This window comes from Serinus canaria, chromosome 5 (genome assembly GCF_022539315.1).
Source record: "Serinus canaria isolate serCan28SL12 chromosome 5, serCan2020, whole genome shotgun sequence".
Lineage (NCBI taxonomy): Eukaryota > Metazoa > Chordata > Aves > Passeriformes > Fringillidae > Serinus > Serinus canaria.
In genome coordinates, this window is record NC_066319.1 from 30,918,256 (window position 1) to 30,940,753 (window position 22,498).

Below are 22,498 nucleotides of genomic sequence, written 5' to 3' on the forward strand. Positions count from 1 at the left end.
ACTAAATTCTCTGATCCCTCATCCATTTTTCATGTTCCTCTCCAAGGACTTAGTACCCTGAGATCAAAACTCCATTTTAACAGATACACTACTTCTCTTTGTTATGCCTAGGTTTTAAATGAAAATTGCAGCTTATACTTAGATGTCATGTGCTTCGGGAATAGAAATAGGTGCTGTTAAAACTTTAGATTTCAGTGAGTTCTATTTAACAATGTGAAGGGTTTTTTTCAATAACAGTCACTACTTTTGCTTTTTTCAGTAAAACACTAGGCACTAATATTGCATTCACTGACTGATAGAATGAAAAATACATTGAGAATTTTTACACAACGCATTGTTCTTTCTAATCCTGGGAATGTAAAACATCTATATATGTATCAGATAATAGAACAAAGCATTAGCTACTTTTATTTAAGTCTTAATTGATTTTTTTGCACAAAACATTGGTATTTCTTGCTCTCCTGTAACTACAAAGTGTTCAAGTACCTGTCTAGAGAAGCAATTTTAAAATTTATCAGTGTACAATTATCTGATGAACCTTTAATACAGGAATATTCATTATCAGATTTTTGGGGCTGCATTCTCTGTGTGTTTAAAACCTACAAAGAGTCCTAGGAAGGTCAGCTGACTCAGTGTTCCCCAAGTAACACACTTTTGGACTGTAAGTTTGATCTTGACTGGAGCTATTCTTCATAATCCTTTACTCATAAGAAAAGTGGCCTCTATTACTCATAAAGAACCCCAATGAAGATTAAAGAAGTAAACAGCCACAAAATGCACATACTATTTCCAGCTGTTCTTTCCCTAATCTCGTGAATGTGTCTCATTGAAAAGTTATTCAAAGAGAAAATAAGCCCTTATCATTGCAGCAGGCGTGGGATTTGTATCTTCTTATCTCAGATGAGGAGGCTGCTACTTCCTGCTTTCAAAAAAAGGAGGTGAATTCAACTGAGGGAATTGAATTATTTAATCTGCTGTGTTGTGTTGACATTGATCACTGTTTTATTTCCATTATCGGATTAAAAGCAATACAAGAGGTACCTACTTTTGTAAGTGCTGCTCTAGCCAACAAAAAGCTTTTGAGATCTTCACTTGGACTATGTTACAATACATTAAGCAGCTGTACAGGGTGCTGCTTTTACCTTTCAGTAGCAGTGAGAACACTGAGGAAAACACTGTAGTGGCCCATGTGTGTTCTGCCAGGCTATGCAGTTGTTCATATATGAAGATATCTGGCTTATGAAAGACACCTCCTGTGAGCAAGCTCACAGACTGCTGAATGAAGTCATTAGTCTGGTACAAGAATCTCAAAGAAAGCCTGAAAATACTATGTAGATAAAGAGGACTTCCTTTGTTTTTCCTTTGGGTAGCCTCTTGCAGAGACCTTTTGACTATGTCTGCCCTGTAACATTTATGGCCACAGTTCTGGGCCCACAGAAGCATGGATAAATGCACTGTTAATGGATGCCAGACTGCACTGTGAAATTAAGTTTGCAGTTTCCAGTATGAACTTGGCCACCTTTAAGGGAGTGTGACCTCTTACAGACATGTAGCACCTCATGCAATAGCTTTTTTCATTATTTATTTATAGATATGGAAGAAGCAAAATGAATCTACAGGCTGGATAAGTGCATTGTAGAGAAACTGCATAGAGGGCTTTTTTGAGAGAGCAACACTTTCCAGAATTTTGGAAGAGAAGCTTAATATGGAGTCACATTTTTATGATCAAATCGGGTGATACATGCTTTTCTACCTTGAGCTAGAGGTAAAAATTACCTCTAGCTCAAGGTAGAAAAATTACTTATAACTTGCAGTTGGCCTAGCAATTTTGTCTTTCCCCGTTATTTGAAACCTGTACAATCTATCTACTTGATTCTCAGGACAAACCTGATAACAGAAGCTCAAGGAAACAATTTGATATACTATAACCACTAAAATCTTATTAAATCTGAGTGAGAAACATTTTATTACACCTACTTAATTCAACTTCTCTAATTATGAGAAGTATTTTTCTATAATTTTTCTAATTATAGAAAAATCATGCAAGACACATTTGGATTAAAAGATTTAAATAATAATGTAATCAGGATCACATTTCTCTTTGTACTTAACATTATCAAATACATGGGATTATGCTTTTTTTATGTAGTCAGTGAACTAGCATGAGTGTATCTAGCATGTATAGTTCTCTCCAGCGGACATTCACATTTTCATGTTCATTTACAGCAGTATTGTACAGATATAACATTTTTCATTATACCAAAGTGATGAGAGTCAAGTCATGAAATTTGTTCTTTCCTAAAGACATCTCATTCATCTGGTAAGCATGTTCACTTCTACATCTTTTCATCAAAGATACTTCCCTTATGTCACTGAAGCAAAAAAGTCTTTCTTAAATGCACAATTACTGAACTCAATTGCTGATGCTAATTGACCTATTACACTGTACTTTAGTTTTCCATGTATTGTGATAATTGTCCATGTACTGTCATAATTAAAAATAGATTTTCCATTTGTATTCAGAACAAAAAATTCAGAGCAGGTTCCTTGATTATTGGTTTTGGGGTGTTGTAAGCAACCACCATCTCCACCATCTCCATCTTCCTTCTGCTCAGCCCAGAGGCCCTGGGGTCTCTCCAGCTCAGGCCGAAGGACGTGGCTGTTGTTTTCCCATTTGCAGGTTCAACCAATACTGAGGATATGTCTGACTTTACACTACTCTGGTGATTTCTATCTTATTTTTATTATCCTACTTAGAAAGTCTCTCAGTGAAACACAGACGTGATAAACACAAAGATTGCTCATGAATTCAGTAGGTGGTATTTTCCAAAGTTTCCTGGTATGCATTTTGACAATCATAGAAAGAAAGCTTGTTTCTAAGATGATCAATTGCCAAACATTTTTTATTCTTCTGAACTTAATAAATTCAAGTGAGGATGATAATTTTTTTCAAAAGTATATTTTAAATGAGAGTAATTTTCAGCCTGTATTGTCTTTATTTTTATAGAACCAGAGAGATACATGGCTTTTCAGTAGTTAAGGGTGTTTTTTTGGTATGTTTGCTTTTCTTTACCTTTTTATTTTTTTTTAGCTGCAGTACTGGTAAATTACTAATTGTGGCTGTTGTGCTACTACACAGTGTAATAAAAAAAATAGTTCTGAAAGCACAACAATCTATTGATCACTAAGTACAATAGTATGACAACCCATTGTACTGTACTTCCTCTTGATATTAGTCCAGAATATTTCCCCACCAGGACCTTTGAGGGCATAGGAGGAGTTAAGTTTTAGTTTCAAATCTAACTAGAAATATGTGACCTTTCCAAATTCTGTTTTTTCTCTTATCCCTCCAATGGTTGCTAATTCTTAGTTCTGAGTCATCCATCAAAACCAGCCTTGCAGTATGTCTAGTTTCTTCAGTGACTCATCATGGATTCAATGTAAGGTAAGGAAGCTGCAGCCAGCAGGTTAGAGCAGCTCAACCCTCAAAACCAAAGATGAATAAAATGCGAATGAGCTTTGACAATTCAAGTATATTTTTAATTGGATTTCCAGAGAACCCTTGAAATCCCCATATGTAATATAAAATTTTATTACTGGCCTGAATGGACTTTAGTTTTTTAACTTGGAGATCTTTGGTTGATTTTTTTTTCCCCCATGTGATGTGGAATCCAGTGGTGACACTACACAGTCTCATGTTGCTTTCATCACCTTTTTCAGGGTCCCAGAGAGGTAGTCCGTAGGAGCCATGGCTGAAAATCCTGAATACAAAGTTCTCTGAGTAAAGAAATTAGGAATGGATTCAACTGTGTTTAGTTGAATTTAAACTCAGCCTTGAAATTTTTTTTTGTTTTCTTAAATTTCCCTTTTTATATGTATTATTTGATTGACATATTATTCTAGTCTTTGTATTGTCACTTTTTGTTAATGAATTGAACTTCTGCTCTATTCTGAATATTTTCTACTCAGTGTGACAAAGTACTTTCCCCTGAGAGGGCTCAGATACCTTACTGCAGTTTCCTGTTGTATTCTCAAACTTAAGAATCTGTAGAAGTTTGTGTAGGAAAGACTAATTCACTGTCACTTCTGTGTCTTTGTAAACACATACAAAAATATATTGTGAAAGGAAAATAGACATCAGAGAACTGCTTCTCCTATAAATCTCTTAATGGTATTACTGGGCAATTTTTTTGTACCTCTGAGTAATTTGAATCATGTCCCTTGAAAATTGAAAGGTATTCAATGGGAATGCAATACTCCAGAAGATTTTGTGGTTTGAAGATTATTTATTTATTATGGTGATCAATTTATTTATTCACTTCTGAAAGAATTAAAAGCCTAGCTTTGCTGTTTAAACTCAATTTTGAAAAAATTGGAACCATTAGTAGAACACCTGCATTTTGTATTTGCACTTAGCAAAGGCAAGATGTGTGATGTGAAAAAGGCAAGCAAAAATTAGTTCCTCCCTTTGAGAGTAGTGGGTTGTTGTAAAGCACAGCTGTTTCGAAGTTGAGCTCCACTGGTTTATTTTTTAGAGACTCTGAGTGGTTAATTAACTGGGCTGTCGTTCATTCAAACCTCTTATCTTTCTTTTCTTCTGTAGTAGCCAAAACCTTTAAGTGATTTTGAAATGATAACTGAAGTATCAGGCATCAGCAGGAACATGTGTTTTTGGTGGTAGCAGGACTGGTGTTTGATCTTAGCATTTGTATGATTGTAAATCCAGAGGTGCTTTAAAAAGAACTGTTTAAGCCTGTAAACATCTGTGTTTGACAAATACGAGAACTGACACTGTAGTGCCAGATAGATTTTTTGGTTACAATGGAGAGAGGTATTTTCCCTCCATCCTGTCCCAGTACATTCCTTCACAGCTAAGAAAATTGTTCCTGTTTTTGGGCTGACCTTTGGAAGTGCTAACTGAAGCCTGTGGAAAAAGCTTCCTCTGGACTGTCTAAAGAGAGATGAAGGCTCTACATCTCAGGCTGTGAGTAGAGGCCAAGTGACCTTGTTGTCATCCTAAAACATTTATTGATTCTGATTCTTTTCTAGACTCCAAAGCTTAAAAGCAAAATGAACAAAGGTATTTTACAAATGGTAATTTTAAAGGTGCTGACCAAAAGCATAAGATATATTAAAATCCTGAATGAATGCTTAGAGAAAAGATCATTTTTTTTTTTAAATCTGTGGAAAAACACACAGGCAGGAGCAGTATCTTGGTGGATGCTTTTTCTTATTCTGTGAACACTATTATTTTTCCTTTTTGCTTATGTATCATTAAGATTTGTAGCTGCTAAATATCTTCTTATTCTAAGAACTTTTCATTGTCTGCTAATCCTTGCTCTCAGATTGCTAACTGAGCAAAATTAATGTGCCCAATAGAGCAAGGCTGACTGAAGACATTAAAAAAGGGGGGGGGGGGGAAAGGAAAAAAAAGAAAACAAAAGAAAAAAGGAAAGCATTTTTAAACTCCTGTAAACAAAATAAAAAAATGTTGTAACCTTTTGTTTTGAAGTACATATTCAGAATTAAATCAAACACTGAGAATAATGTGTGATAAATGTCATGCATATTTCTGAGCACAGTGAACTAGCAATGCAATTTAAAAAGGCAGAGCAGAGAATAAAGAGTATTTTCTGCATGATTCACAGATCAGTTCCTGCTAAAGTAAAAAATTCATTGATTAGCACCTGCTTATTATGTTTCAAGTAGACTAGAGGGACTTAAAATACCACAGTCATGATCAGAAATCTGGAAGAATAGATTTAAACAAGGTTAAAGGAGAAAAGAAACCCCATAAACAGGGCTGGAACAGAACAGAGTAGTGAATGAATGAATAGGTGGGGGAGGCCTTAGCATGACATTAAAATAAATCATGATGTAATGTCCTTGGGGGCCAAAGTGAAAGCCATTTTTTTAACTCTAAAGAACAAGATAATAGAAAAGACACTAAAAATAAAAACAACTGAAAGCAAATATGTCTAGTGAATAGCTGGGTTACAGATGATTTTCAGTTTAGCCAACATTACCAGATATGTCACAGTCTTCAGTATCTTAAAACTTGAATTTTGATATTGCTATGATGCTATTTAATAGTATGTCAATAGTGTGATGGAAAATAAAATCTTCAAATTAATATTTCAAAGTCAACGTTAAAATGCACGTTTAATTTTTCTGCTCTTTGAATACAGAAGATCGTTAAATAAAAATCAATACTTTTGCATTTTTCAGACTGGCAAAACACTGTGTGTCAGTGGTAAATACATAGCCCAGATGGTATTTGTCATCCAGAAAACTGTAATTCTCTGTTCTGCACCAGCAATTCTTGTTTCTTAATTTGTGGGAGAGCTGAAGGTCTTGTCACTTCCATACAAGGAGAACTTGCATAAGATGGCTACAGGATTTGTTGCTAAGGGGCATTGTAAGTTATGGAATGTAGAATGTTCAAGACAAAAGCACAAGAGGTTAGCATGAGAAGTACTGGTGGTTTCAGTTGAGTTAACTCTATCTTTATTTACTTATGATAAATTTCTTAGAAAATCCCTCAAGGGATCTAATGCAAAAGTTGAGCAGAAGCTTGTATATGGCTCCAATTTCCTTTTAACATGGCACAAAGAATTGTAGATAGTAAGTAATTTTTTTTTATTTTCACTTTGCAGAACTTTTAATTTCTTTTAATACGGGTTTTGAAACTTTGCATTGACCATTTCTTTGTGGCAAGGGGAAAACTCCACTGTAGGTAATGATGAAAAACACACTGTTGTAAATTTTGGACCAAGGATGTATTGGCTTTCTAAGTCTTTGATAAGGCAAATCTAGTATGCTGTTTGCTTGTATTTTTTACCACAAGTGAAGATTTACCAATCTGCTGTTAATTTTAATTTGGTGTTCAGAATTCTCTGATAAGTCAATCCACTACTGTCTTTGGAGGGATATGAGTAACTTGCACACACAGTGAAATAAATGCTTTCGAGGCTCTTGCATGCTGACAGAACTGGAGCTTTACAATCTTTGCTAATTGTAATCCTGGTAATTTTATTAACATTTCAGAAGAAAATCCTCCTGTTTTATGAAGCTACTTTTCTTGTTTGATTAAAAAAAAATCTGGCAAGCTCATGTTAGTACTATGACTTCTCATATCTTGCAGAACCCCCCATAAATGCAAGAAAGCCAAGCCTCATACTCACTATATCAAACTGCTTGAATATTTTTAGGCCTGCACATTTGTGTATAATTTATGAATACTTTTGAAAGATAGTCCCATAGACAGAGCATAATGTACCACCTACATGAATAGTGAATTGTGCTTTAGGGAATGATAGTACTAATTTGGATGTGATGATATTAAAAATAGTCAGAACAGCATCATAAAGAATATTTATTAATCATTCTATTATATTCTTTGTTGTAAAAGTTCTGTCAAAGAATAAGGAATCAAACTGTAGCACTAAGAAGAATCTAGATTTTTTTTCTGTTTTGAAATTTTAATAATGTGAGGGGTGTCAAATTACATGTGTACTTACCATTCAGCATTAAGAATGTCTTTAAATGCTTAAACTGGAAGTTTGAATGTTCAGCTGTCAAATGTATTGTAAACCTCTATGATTTGTCTGCTATCAAATTGGAGGGAAGAGAGATAGCAAAAGAGTTTTCCAGTGTTTGTGTGGTATGTAAGGACTGCAGATAAGAGATATTTTTTTCTCTGTGTTAGTTACTGGTTATTATTGCAATTAAAAACTAGCAAGATGTTTAAAATAAAGTATTTATTAAGTTTGCTTATTTGTTTTTGCTGAGATTACTGTTGTAGGATTTTGGGCATTCTTTTTTGAAAATGGATTTTTTGTGGGTGGAGGTACAATGTGGAATAAATGGGACTTATTTTATATGTTCCTACCTTTTCTGGACCACTAAGCTGCATAATGAATTTCAAAGTTTTCAGACCAAATATTCTGACAGCCTGCTTACAGAAAACAGTAGTAATCCTAGTGCAAATTTATGCAATGCAGCTAATCTTAGCTACCTAAGAGCAGTTTATATCTAACTCCATGACAGTTAGGTATGAAGTTCTCTTAGATGGAAAAGTGCAAGAATAAATCTGATCCAATGGTGTTCTCATCTCCTGCACATGATACAGCAATGTGTTTGTGGGCACTGTTCACACAGGAGGTATGATGAACAATAATCCTAATGAAGAATATACTGGGAAGAACTTTTCTTAAATAGGACAAGGTAAAGAACCTAGTCCAGTGAGTGCCAGCCTGCAACTCAGCAAAAGCTATTGACATGCAGTTTCTGTTATTCTTTCTTGTATCTAGCATGACATGAGGTATCTAAACAACAGTAGTAGTTTTATTGTGATTTTGAAACACATATTTTACCTAAACTTTGGATTTGGAAACACTGCAAAATGTGGTCTTCTTGTAATTTAGAAAAAATTCAAACCTCTCTAAGGGAAGGGCAGAAGTTTTGCTGCCCATTATGGGACATATTTTTTAGCTACTCAAAATATCAAATCTTAGCAGGATAGGATGATGAATTATTTGTAAGCTGTACAGTCTAAAGTATCAATGAAGGGTGTTGTTTCAGCTTTAGCCTCACTTCAGTATAAAACTAAACTGTTCATCCAAGCTCTCATTTTGCTTTTATAGAGGTTGTGTGAGGTACTGTCTCAAGGTCTCAAGGCAGTAGTTTTGCTTACTAGAAAGCATAGGAGTGAATCCCTCTCTGTTCTTCTTATCCTTCAGTGCCCATTCTCTGTGGCTACCATACTTTGGTTCCTGTAAGTAGGCAGGGCAAGCCAGAGATCTTTTGGGATGACTGTCTTTCATTCTGATTGAATGTTGTTCCTCTTGGATTCTTTTCTTTTCATGAGTCTCTCCTCACAAGCCAGAATATAAGAGCACCTTGTGCCAGCAAATGCAAATGGATTCCTCTTTTGAGTTCTGCAGTTTGACGTTATGCAAATCTTTCTTTGTGGGTGGGAACCTTGCCATTTCTTCTTTTCTTCCAGTGTTGAATTTCAGCTTTACATCCTGATATGGACATGTGCTGGACTGACATTAGTTGCTTATATGAGCTTGGAGAAGGCAGTGTCTTCCCAAAGGGCCAGATCATTAGTTCCCTTAAGCTGTCAGTCTGTGCGGATCACAAACTCTTCTGTTAAGCTACTTTTTCCTCTGTCAGATCTAGTCTTATCAAAATATATGAGTTCTCTCTCTTTTACCCAAAGGGGTTTCTGTCCCTACCCCTAGGAATACTCACAAATTTCAGTGATCTTGTGTATTTGTGCAGTAATTAAGCTTCATTTTTATTATTAAGTTATGCAGCAATCTTTTTCTTTTTTTCCCAGCCTACTTGAATTATACTGCTCAAAAGCCAGTATGCTCTGTGGATTTATATACTTTGTCTAATATTGCAAGTTGGCTGCAGTGACATTTAAAAATCACTAAGTATGTTATAAATTAGTGGCTTGAAAAATATGACACTAGAAAATGTCATAAAGCATCAGGAAGAAGGTAAATATTTAAGGTGACTAGCTTAAAATTAATGAAAAGTTTAAGCTTACCTATGGGGAAACCAGTAGCTTTAACCTTAAATATAATATTATTGTTTATTCAGTAAAAAAAGTGAATACTGGAGGAGATGGGATTGGTGCTTATGAATAACCAGGCTACTGTAGTTGTGAGAAATTTGGAAGACACTTTTTTGTTCAATGAATTTTAGTTTAATATTTTGCATTTTTGCAGCATTCCAAAAGCTATAGTAGTTACGTATGAAAAATAGTGATAAATTTAATGAAATGTGGAAAAAATAAAAAAAGAGAAATTTGCATTGGCTTTAAAGAACATAGCTACAGACTAAAAATAAATTTATGAATTGCTATGTTTCCTCCATATTTTTCTTGCAGAAAAATAACCAGTTAGGAGACAAGTAAAGCTCTAAAGGTAAAACCCTAGCTATTTGCTTTGGTTTAGGACTGGTTCTACTGAAGCAGACCCAAGGTCCATCTGGAGACACCTGAGCTAAGGCACCTGAATGTACTATACTATAAGCTACTTTCCCACATACTTTCTTGCCCTGCAATATTTTATGTCTAAGGGACACATGTGAGCCAGATGTGCAATCCTTGTGTTTAGAAATAGTTATCCTCTATCCCTCCTTGCATGTTGTGCTGTCTGCACTGTCTGGTGGTGTGGAGTCCCACAACCCAGCTTCATGTTACAAAGATTTATCTGTTTTGCATCTGTTACCTGCTGGGTTCGTTTGCTGCCTCTAGGTGAGAAGAGACAGTGAGCAGTTAGTCCCCATCTGCCCTTTTTATGCCTTTCCTGGTTTTAGATCTCTTTCATGTTCCCTTGGTTCCCCTTCTTTGGCTTAAGGCACTAAATTGCTTCTAATCCAGAATCTGTTCAGTGCCGACTCTAGTGTTGTCACATTTTTTGAGATTGGGCTTGGGAAAACAAGACTCTGCACAGTATTTGAGGTAATAAGTGATAGAGTTCTATGTGCTGTTCACTCCTGCCTTTTTTGGAATTACACAGTTTGCTGCTTTGCACACTGTGTAGCACTGATTTTGATTTGGAATGGGGTTGGTTAGCTCTAAGCTTTCTTTGAGAATTACTGCCTGTTGCATTTTCAGTATTGAGCTTCATTTGCCATTTTGAAATCTATTTTCTCAGTCTTATGGAGTTCTTATGTCATTCTTCACAGCTTGCCTCCATCTGCACTAACATATGGTATCATCAGCAAATTTTGTGACTTCATTTTCTCCTCTTCTCTTCTGTTTAGAGGGACGAGATTAAACAGCTAGAACCCCAGAGAATCACACAGGTTGTTTCTTTTGATGTGAAAACTTGCCATTTACTCTTTTCTTTCTACTTTAGGATAATTAGTTATTCATACAAAGCCTCCTCTTCTTTTTGCTGCTCTGAAGTCTTGGGTAGGAAAGGGAGTGGGATGTCAGTGAGAGCTTTTGGAAGTGCATGTAGATTATATGAACTAGATCCTGCTTATGTGCATAATATTTTGCTTCTTTCAAGAAGTTGTCTTAGATCATGCAGATCCTGACTCTTGTTAGCCTCTGTTTTAGTTTTTAATAAGAAGATTTGTTTCCTGGGGGATTTTTTTGTGTGTGGTTTCAGAATTTTTTCTTTTTGAATCATTGTGTATTTATTTTGGTATTTGTTGGCTTCACCCTGCTTCTCATTTGAAAAAAAATGTCTTTGATTTCAATAGGCTACAGTTCCTTTATGTGTTAAATTAGTTCTGTTCTTCCTGAATTGACACTCTTTTTCCAGAACCAGCACTGATTTCAACAGATCCTTCTTCTCACTCCTTTCTCTGTGACACATTTTAAATTTTGAAGGTGTCATTTAGCCTCGGTCAGATAATTCTGCTGTTTGGTCAGATGTTTTTATTTTAGAATGTGACTAGTACTGTTGCATAGTTATGCCAGGGAAATAATGTAGAATATTATTCTTTTTTAATCTGGTTGCAAATATCCTGTATAGTTTGCAGTGCAGGCTCCAAACATCCTTGCTATCAGTATTCTGTGGAGATAAACTGAAGGAGTTGGTGGATTTCAGTCTGAGGAATAGAAGACTCTGGGGAAACCTTATAGCACCTTTCAGTAACCAAAGGGGGCTAAAAGAGAGATTATGATTAAAAAGTGGATTTAGAGTATAATATTTGCACTTGCAGCACTTCTTTACAGCCATGGCAATCTTAGAAGGATCATGTTAATTCCTTGCTATTTTCATCCTCCAATTTAGTCTCTAAGACTACAGAGTATTTTTCCTCTGTCTTTGGTAATGTTTTATGGGATTGAGAGGGGTTTTAAATTAACAAAATCATTCACTAATAGAATTTTCTCTGCTAAAAACTGGTTTTCTTCCCTTTTTTCCTATTTTTAGTCTTTAAGTTTCACAAATGAGAAAATATTTATTTTGGATTACAGGTAGAACGTGTTTTGATTCTGCTGTTCAATGAATACTTGTAGGAAAAGATAATTGGGATAATGAAAAACTGAAAGATACCTTTTATTTAAATAAATTGATTTAGCTTTATGATATATTTAAGTGGTAGGAAAGCATGGTTTGTTTAGTTCTGTCAATTTCATAATAATTTCACATTTTAAACAATAAACAGTATTGTTTACTATGTGCTTATCATGGCTGTTACCAAAGACCATGTGTAAGGTTTACTTGAATGCATTATTTTCAGCTATTCTGTATTTGAAGGCCAAATTGTATTTTCAGGTAACATAAAAATTATTCTCAAGAAAAAAAATATTTTTTTATGTTGAAAGGAACTCAAGAGTTATTGCAAGTGGTTTGATTACTATTCATGGAATAAAAAGAGGTTATTTTCAGGGTAAAGGAACTTGTGAAAAGATAATTGGTTAGACTAACATTCTCACTGACATCATTTGCATTAAATATGCTACTGTGAATTGTAGTTATGCCATTTCAAAGGCATGCTTTGTTAGCCTACTTAAAGAGTCTAATTAAACTGCAATTTAAGTCACACTCTAATTCAGTAACACAATATCAAACTGAGGATCCAGGATTACCAACTTTGTGAGTGTGGACAGTCATAAACCAGTTCTCAACCCCAGTGGATTTTCCAGATGAAGTAGTTTGATTTAGCTAGCTTGCATCTGGTCGTTCTCAGATACTGAAAGCATTTAACTAATCCTTTAGATTAATTTTACTAGTTTATAAGAGCAGAAAAACCTGTTTCCTCCTTGGTGCGGTGTGAGCAATAACTAGAGCAGTCTTGGGAATATTGGAAGAAAGTTCCTGTGCATTTGTTCTAGTAGTAGGAAGACTTTGAGCACCATTTTGCTTTTGGTAGGACTTCTTTGCAAATCTAACTAAATAGAGCCTTTAAAGTAAAAGTTGTTAAAACATTAATTTGCACATTTTCATACCCGATTTTAAATCAGGAGACTAATATTTTTATTTATTTGGTTTTCAGAATTAGTTATTATGGATTAACAGTACTCTAGATATTTTGAAACAGAGGCATTTATTTCTTCTTGTGTAGTGAACGGGGAGGTGCTTTTGTCAGTAGTGAGACAGCTGTGAGTGCTCAAATTAAGTGTTTGCATGTGCAGATAGATGCATAAAGATATGTGGTCTTATTTTTCCACACTGCTGAGCATCCCTAGAAAAAGCATGGAACCTGGTGTTTTTATTGTATGAACTGAACATTTGTAAAATTAGCCACCTTATTAGATATCTAATTGTTAATTTCAGTGCTTATTTTTAATTATTGGCACTCGTACTGTTTGATAGTGGCTGCTTTCAAAATAGTAATCTCTGGAGAATCTGGATGTAAACCAAAACATAGCTGATCAGGCAAGGTTCTGTATCCCCACAATACTGCTGAGCCGTGTTAGTTAAAGCAATTGAAAACAAAGAAATACATAGTCAAGCTGGACATGGTAATGGCCTTAAGTATTTATATAAATATTCAGCTGAGAAGGTAACTTTGTTGCTGTAATCATTCTGAAAATTATGATGGCAAACATGCCAGGTACTCATTGTTGCTAGTGTGTGACTATATTTGCATACCCAATCACAATACATGAAATGTAATAAACTAGAAGTGCACTTTAGATATTTAAAAAATTTTAAAAATTCACAGCCAATAAATTTTAAATTCCACCTGAAGGATGATTAGATCTCTTGTTTCTCATTATTTGGCAAAGAAATAGCCAGTTCAAAAAAACCCATTTTTATTCTTTTTTAAAATAAATATATTTTTTACTTCTTTTCCTTAGGAGATTCCTTTACACAGTTTCGATTTGCTGACGAGAAAGAATGGGATAAAGAAAGTATATGCCATAAGCAGGTAACAGAATTATCATGTAAATAATTTTTGATAGATAATTACCTGGAACAGAATATCTAGGCAGTTGTGCCTTCAGCAGCAAATTCTTAATACAACAATAGCACTCTTTATTCTTTATTCTGTATATTTTTATCGACTTCTCTCTAATGCTGGAGGCTCTTGTCCTTGGGCCTTGTCCTTTTTATTCTACTGAAGGCTAATCAAAGCTGCAGGCTCGATTTTTAAGTTATGTTGGGAGGAAAGAACAAGAAAGCCCTCCAGTGAAGAGAAATAAGACTGTCTCTTTGCTTTACTGACATAGGAATTCAGCCTTCCTTTTTCAGCTGTATTCAACAGAAAAGTGTTTCATAGAATGACTATAATAAAACCTGTAGGAGTATATTCATGTATTGGACTGTGAAGTGTTCTAGGCCCTTCAAATTAACAGTTCATATCCTCTGGATGAGATGTCATGCCCTATAGAATTAGGACACCAACTAGATTTTTTGTATATTAATTCTTTATGCTTGAATAAAAGGGAGCATAGCAGTATAAGGATTTCTCTATCAGAATACCTTAAAGTGTCTCAATCTCTGCAGCTGTCTTCCTCATCCAAGTCACCTAAATTTTTGCAAAACAAATGCTTTTGTCTTCTAGGCTTTTCTTAGAACTGCTGTGAAACTCTGCTTGAGTGTCTATTGTAACATCCACATGTATTCAAGTTTTAAAGCAACAGCAAGTTTTAAAGATTTGCTATTTATTTTCTAAAATATTACCATAATTATTCCCTGGGAAGTGGTATTTAAAGGTACTTTAGAGTTGCAAAGTCAAATTAAAGTGAGGAACTAAACCCAAATACAGCATTTGTCCAAACCACCACCTGTTTCTTTACTGGAACACAGGCTTTCAGTGACTATTTTTTAAAATCAGTTCTTCCATTCCTAGTGTGCAGGATGGTGTCAATATCCCAAATATTAATTTCTTCATAATTTCCTCTGAGGATTTTCGTTAAAGTATTTAGGTGATTAGTACACAATAATTAATTCCTGAATGGCTAAAGCCATTGTGAGCAGACTGAAGCTACATGTTGTCACCATTACCCTTCCATTGATTTCTTATTTCTTATTAATCCAGAATCCTGTCCCAGATTGTTTCACAGCATTTTCTAATTTTTCACATTGTCTCTGATCCTTAGCCTGGTATCTCTCTCTCTCTCTTTTTTTTTTTTTTTTGCATCCCATCTTTCTTTTTCCTGAAAGACAGATCCAAGTCCAATTTTTATCCTAGATACCATTTGCCACATTCCTGGCCTTTGCCTCTTAACTCACCTGTTTTTTCTAGTTCTTTGCCTGTCTACACATTATGTACATGACTAAGAATTTTAAAGTGAAGTAAATTGGTTATGAAGAAACAGAATAAAGCAGAAAAGACATAGAACTAGTTGTAGAATTATTAGATATTTCTCATTGTCTATCTTTTGTAGAAAGCAATGGCAAAGTATCAGTTTCAAATGTAGAATGGAAATGTGACGTCAACAATAACAGAATTTCAATTTATTAAGAATACTATCTTTCATTTTCACAAAAAGTGGGCTTGCATTTTCTCCATTGCATATTGTTAAAATGCAATAAAAATCACGGTCTTATTCATATAATAGTCTGCAATTGAAAAAGCACAGTTATTTATAAAAGTACTGCTTTTATCCCTATTCTTTTTATTAGAACACCACTTTTAGAGAAGTCTCTAAATTAGAGACTAGATTAGATATCTTTGATATCTAATTAGATTAGATATCAAATTCCTTCTCCTATTATGTTATTTCCAAAATTCCCCCTTTCCTTTATCCTCAACATTTCCTCCTCTTCCCTATCTCCATGTTTTTACCTTCATTTGCAATGTTCACTCATGTTAATATTTTTGAAAGTATACATAGCTCTTCCAAAATGCATTTAAATATTTGTTATTCAGTTCTATTTTTTAGAATTTTTTGTGTTACAAGATTCATACAATTTCCTTGTCTTTTGCAACTGTGCAGAAGCTACATTTGATCCTTGATATCTGTCAAAACAACTGTATTTTCTGAACATCTAGTTCATTGCTGAATTATTAAAAGAATTATTTACTGGAGACTTTGTGAGGTTACTTTCACCAGTCTATCATCTTTGATGGTGACCACTAATCCATTGTAAAATGAAGTTCTCAGTACAGAAGAAAAATTCTTAAATTAGATAATTTTTTAGTCCTTTTATTCTCATTACTGGATACCAGAACCTCAATTTGGAAAAAGAAACTGTTAAATCAACTACATTGTTTCTTTTAAAAATTTATTTTAATTTTACAAATACTCTGTCAGAACACACCATGTCTTTGATATTCATTCTTGCTTCCTGTGCAGGTGTTAAATGCCTGTTAAAAGGTGTTGACTGGCTTTTGGAAGCAGTATGAATTTCTTTGACAAATCTCTTATGATATGTCACAAAACTCTCCTAATTTATGAGTATTTGGACTTCTAAATGTCTGTGCCAGTCCACATCATATTGAGAGGGACAAATTTTTGTCTCTTCAAGTGAGATTTGGAAGCATCTTCTCTATTTCCATGAAAACACAGGCTGAGAGCATAGACTGAACTTAAGCATTTCATTGTCAGATTTTAAAATACGTGATGGATGTCAGATTTATCTTTGCCAGTTTATCCATGGTGAACGTGTTCAGAATGTTCTGTTGTACCCTGAGCTTGGAATCTGTTTAAAACTACTGAAATCTGGTCTGTTCTGTAGAAACTACAAATATTGCTGGTCCATTTTGTGTGAATTTTTTTTTTAAAGGGTCAAGAGAAACAGCAGCTTCAGTACCTGTCACAGTAATTAGTTCTCATTTAGCAGCAGTAGCATATCTTTCTTGATTGTCATTTTAGAAGTGTTTGTAATTATATACTTTGTTGCTTTTGGAAATATCAAAACATTTGAAAAGATGGGGAAGTATGAAAAGGCCTGTGTTGAGGCATTAAATTTAGCTACACAGGAGCTGCATGGGATGATTGCTTAGGAAATAATGGCAATTCATTAAATAATGGCATTTCACATTGCATGAAAGCTTCACAAGATTCAAAAGATGTTTCAGCAGGAAAAGCTTCTTATGCCATTGTCAACTTCCTGAACTATTTCCTACTTTGGAATTTCAAGGTATTGTCTAAGGAGCATTCTATTTATACCTTGTTTTTTAACCTTAAGTGATTATATGCATTTTAGGTGTTTTTATATTATTATTTAGCTAAGCTGCTTCATAAAAGTGTATGTTAAACTATTAATTTCTGTATTTCATTAGATTTCTTGAATGTATGTGATAGGAGAATGTAATAATTTAAATTATGAGGGGTTTTTTTGGTGGGTATTTTGTTGGTTGGTTGTTGTGGTTTTTTTTCACAAGTGTACTATATGTTGAATTGTGTTTCAGTTCTCTGCACTTTCTGTTGACTGCCAGTCTTTGGTCCAGGCCCTTCAGGAACTACCTCTACATCTGAGGCTGAATGTAGCTGCTGACCTTGTGCAGGTAATGCTGTGAAATTTCACAAGAAAATGCAAATATTTTAGGAGAAATAATGTGTGCAAGAATGATTAGTCTTCAAACAGAAGTAGAATGTATTATATAAGCAAGTGCATTCATTTAGACAGGTGTGTCAAGTGGCATGTAATGCAGGATACTGCTCTATTGACACATTTTGTGTGCCTATTTGGCCTTAAACAAAATATCTGGATGTTCAGCATATTAGATTTGAGGTGGAGTATCAGAGTGTTTGACATGGAATGATTCCACTGTTTTTGTGTTTGCTTCTCTTGTTAGCAGCTGTTAAAAGTTTGCACCAAAATTTTGTAAGTGCTTTCACATTCTTCCTGCTAAGCATATTAATTGTGATTTAATCCTCTACGTAACTAATATCAACAAACGTGATTTTCTCCATGAATCAATCCTTATAGGTAAAACTGTCAAGTGTGCAGGTGAAGAAAGTGTCATTTATTCACCAGTGGCAGGATTGCAACAATATTAGTAAAGTGTTCCTTCAAACTGTGAAAAAGAAAATACTAATACAAGGGAAGAAGAGCCAGTGAGATTTAAATATAAAAAAATTCTTCAAAGGCTCCAGTTGTCCAAGCAAGGAAAAGTATGGCCCTTACAGGAGGATTAAGACTAGCCATAGGGAGAAGGACTTTGGGGGTGTTTGTGAATGAAAAGCTCAACATGATTCAGCAGTGTGCACCATGTTTCGAAGGAAACCTGACCATCAGGATTGGAGAGGTGATTCTCACTGTCTGCTCTGCCCTTGTGAGATCCCACCTGGAGAGCTGCATCCAGATCTGGGGTCCCCAGCACAAGAAAGACATGGACCTCTTGGAATAAGTGTGGAGGAAGGCCACAAAGTTGATCAGAGAGCTGGAGCACCTCTCCTGTGTAGAAAGACTGAGAGTTGGGGCTCTTCAGGCTGGAGAGCAGAAGATGTCAGAAAGACCTTACAGCACCATCCAGTACCTACACAGAGCTGGAAGAGGGACTTTTCACAGGGGCATGTATAGATAGGACAAAGGAAGTAGCTTTAAGCTGAAAGAGGGTTGATTTAGATTAGATTTCAATAAGTTCTTGATTGTAAGAGTGATGAGGCACTGGAACAGCTTTCCTAGAGAAGCTATAGACTTCCTATCCCTGGAAGTGTTCAATACCAGGTTGGATGAGGCTTTGAGCAATCTGGATTAGTGGAAAGTTCCCTGCCCATGTCAGGCAGCTTAGAACAGGTAATCTTTAAGGTCCCTTCCAAACCAAACTATTCTATGATTGTGTCAGTGCCAGTCTTAGCATACAATCTCATATTCTGTAGTAAGGGATAAATGGAGTTTGTATTTTGCATTTGCTTTTACAAAAGTATCAAGATAACTTTAGTTTACTTTTACTTCTGAATTCAATTCTGCACAAATTTCCTGTACCTTCTTAAGTGATCAAATATAGCAAGTATGAATTATAATCCAAATTAGGCAGAATAGTAATAATAGATAATCATTATAAGGACTCAAGTCCTTTCTTGTACTCATAGGCATCAACACCTCTGGAGATCCCACAGATGAAATCTAAAATTTTTGAAGATGGAAAGAAGAGAGAGCAGCTGTTCCAAAAGTCTCTGGCTCAAGGTGAAACCGGGCTGGTTTCCCATCCTGTTGGTAATTCTGCTGCTCCATCAGAACCTGGGAGTAAAAATGGTTCTAGGGCAGATGCAAGAGAATCATTTCGAAGAGTCCATCCACTATCAAATCAAGACACTGACCATTTGGATGAAGAACTAGATCTTCTCCTGAATCTAGAGGCTCCCATTAATACAGAAAATAGACCTGTGTCAGGTACATTATCCTGCAGCATATCAGCTGAGAAAGATTTGAAAATGGATTGTAAGAAAAATGGTAAGTTTTCTCCCCAGCATGACCTTATTTAATTTCCATTGCTCTCTGTTTTGGTGATGGTTTTGAATTTTTGATTAGCCAGTCAACAGTGCTGCTATCATAATTTCTGTCAGACTACATTTCATTTGTCTGGGACTGTGTTCAGGCCCATTTGTTCATTTTAACTCCTCACTAACCTAAAGTTTCACCATTGCCAGTTCACTTTAAACATTAAGTGAAATTCATCTGCAAAACAGCGTTGGGTTTATGATTTAGCAAAAATTTAAATTTTAAGAAAAGTGTACTGCTAGAGAATGTACTGCTATTTTATTGCAGGGAAGATAAAGTTTTTATGTAACTTCATCAGCCTTTAGTTCACTGTGCTAATGGTGTGCAGAAGAATTGACAGCTATGTCTGATGGCTTCTCCTAAATGCTACTTTCAAACTTTACTAGCATTGATTTTACAAAATGAAGTTTAGCATGGAAACTATTTTTGGAATATGACTTGCTGTTCTTCAAGAAGGAGAGATTGTGTTTAAATACAGTCAGTTGTGCATTGAAAGCAAAATGATGCAGGACAGAGGTAGTATGGATTGGTTTCCAGATTTTCAATCTTGTTTTTACTTCTCTAGAGCCTTTAAAAGTAGATATGCCCGAAGAGAAGAGCACATCATCACAGCAGCAACAAAGTTCATCTAAAGATGTTACTGAAGAGGAGCTTGAAGATTGGCTGGACAGCATGATTGCCTGAAGCTCAGATTTCCTCATATGAATAATTGAATATAGCAAACATTATGTAGAAACTTGAATCTTTCTTTATCTCCTTGTTATTGCCTTTTTCTGTATGCCAAATGCCTGTTTTTCTTTGCTGGCACTTAAAATTTTGTGCAACCAAAATAAATTTAGATAAGATTGAAAATTGTTGAAGACTAATGATATTGTTAGAAAGGTCTAAAATTTGTGATGAAGTTAGAGTTTTCTTTGCTAAAGAAGCAGGCTACAGTGCAGAAATAGAACAGTTATTTCAGCTTGTACTTGCTCTATGTAGTCCTTAAAATAAAGCTGTGGATGAACAATGAATATATGTGTTTTTAGTTACCATTGTCAAAAAACTCCGTATTGTAGAAAAATGGGAAAGATGACAGCAGCAGTTATATTTGGTTTATAATACTTTATTGCAGTGGGCACTTTTTATTAGAAGAAAAAAAAAAAGCATAATCCTAGCAACTTCTACTTGCAGGTGACCGTAGAGCATTGTTTTATTTTGGCCTAAGATTTAAATTTTCATTTTCATTTTGATACAGTGTATGTCTTTTAACAGCAGCATCTAATAAGCTGTTTTTTGAAGGTAGTATATAAACAAACTTTGAGTGCAATTTGATACAGAAAGACAGAAAAGCAATACAGTTAATGAGTCTGTTCATCTAGAACACTAACAAAAAGTTTGCATAGCTATGTCTACAGAGGTTTTAAGGCACTTTAATGTTTCAAGGTTGACAAAGTGTTTGAAAATTATTTCTTTTTAACTGCTTAAAGCTTTTCAAACTGTATCTTGATACATTCACTAGCAAATATTGTGGGGAAAAACTGGACAGCAGTTAGTTGAACTGTTTTTTCTGAGGTACAGTCTCTGATGTTCAAGTTCTTCAATGTCAGATGTGCAATTAAGATGCCTTTTAGCCCTTTCAACTGTACTGCCAAACACCAGGTTAATGATGTAGTTAAAAAGTTGTTATAATTTTAGGCCATGTTTGAACTGGAAGGCTTAAGTTAATCTGGCATGGTTTTTGCTAATTAAAATTCCAACAAAAGACCTGTTTCATATGTGGTAGGTACAAAAAGCCTCTGAAATAGTGTCAAATTTTATGTGTGTCTTGAACTTTGAAGACATTTAAAGCAAATACAAGCTGTGAAATTATGCTGTAAAAAGAACAGATTTTTTTTTTTTTTTTTGTTTACTGGATCTTAGCAGTTCATTAATAAATCATTTCTTTTGTGATATTAGCCAAGCTGATCCTCATACTGTTTTCTGAAGCAGTCCCCTGCTGGGAAAAAATCCCAACATCTTTCTTGGTACATCTTCCACACAAATGATTCCTGAAAATGAGAAAGAGTATTTATTTTACCAGTCACTGTGCAGTTAGTACAGTAGATAAACTTTTAACAATAATCACATATTGTGCCTGCTACCATGGAGTAGAATTTATAGACACTGGAACTCAAAATATTGTAACTCAACAATGTTTATAAGAGTTTTATACTTCTCTTAATTCAGTACTACTGAAATTTAGCCTCTGTTAGTAAAATATCAAAGTATAAATCAATCAATCAATCAGAGCAAACCAGTCGACGAATTTGTACATAAGCAATGTGTTTTGCTTTGAATGGATGCAAAGGTACTTCTGTAGCATTTGCCTAAGAGCTTCTTATTAGTGATAAGATATAATTAAGTTCTAGTTATTTTCTTATTTATTTACCTTTAGGGCCTAACAATGCTAATATATGGTCACCCAAATACCTGTCTATCTACACATATATATAGATTTTGACTATCAATATAGGAGCTTAACTACTTAAGCCTCTTGGGAATGAACTACACCTGTTGCATTTGAGATTTTCTTTTCAGAGAGAAGATGACAGTAAGATTACTACTAACTGACTTCTGACAGAGTTCACTGCTGGGGGAAATAGCACAGTGCAGCATTCCTCCCCTCCCTTTTGTTTTAACCCTTTTCTTTTTCTGGCAGTAGCCTCTTGAGGAGAGTGGCATCATCCATACTTCTCTGTGGTACATCAGTTCCACCTGCTGGTACACAGCTACAAGGCTTGAGAAGACAAAAATGTTGAAAGATAAGCTTAAAGATTTTTCTTAACTTTTATTTTCTACTCACCTGGCCAGTATGTTCAGTTTCATCCTTGTTAATTAGATACATTAAGAAGAACCTGAAAGAAGCACATGAAGTGGGTATTAATGGAGGAAATATGATATCTCTGCCTGACCTTTTCTAGTCTGGTGTATGTGAGGAAGATAATGACAACCAGCAAAGCAATTACACTACTAGGCATCTAAAGTGCTTAATTTAAGGGAGAAAATTCTGTCCTGAAGCATGTCTTCTGTGAAAGTGCAAGCAGATGAAAAATCTGTAGAAGTAGAAAAATGCAGTTTAGCATTTCCTTCATTTCAGTGTGAAGAGCAATACCTGAATTAGACATATGCCAAATTCTGAGCGCATATGCTCCAAC

At 34.9% G+C, this 22,498-nt stretch overlaps 1 protein-coding gene across 1 annotated transcript in view; it reads left to right on the top strand.

Moving 5' to 3' along the window:
- AVEN (apoptosis and caspase activation inhibitor) overlaps window positions 1-20,335 on the top strand; it is an 81,698-nt gene extending 61,363 nt beyond the window's left edge. The window contains exons 3-6 of the mRNA XM_030240351.2: window positions 13,784-13,854; window positions 17,287-17,382; window positions 18,914-19,274; window positions 19,888-20,335. Coding sequence (XP_030096211.1) covers window positions 13,784-13,854; window positions 17,287-17,382; window positions 18,914-19,274; window positions 19,888-20,006 — 647 coding nt within the window. The 3' untranslated portion in view covers window positions 20,007-20,335. The remainder of the gene's footprint in view (window positions 1-13,783; window positions 13,855-17,286; window positions 17,383-18,913; window positions 19,275-19,887) is intronic.
- The last annotated feature ends 2,163 nt before the right edge of the window (window positions 20,336-22,498 follow it).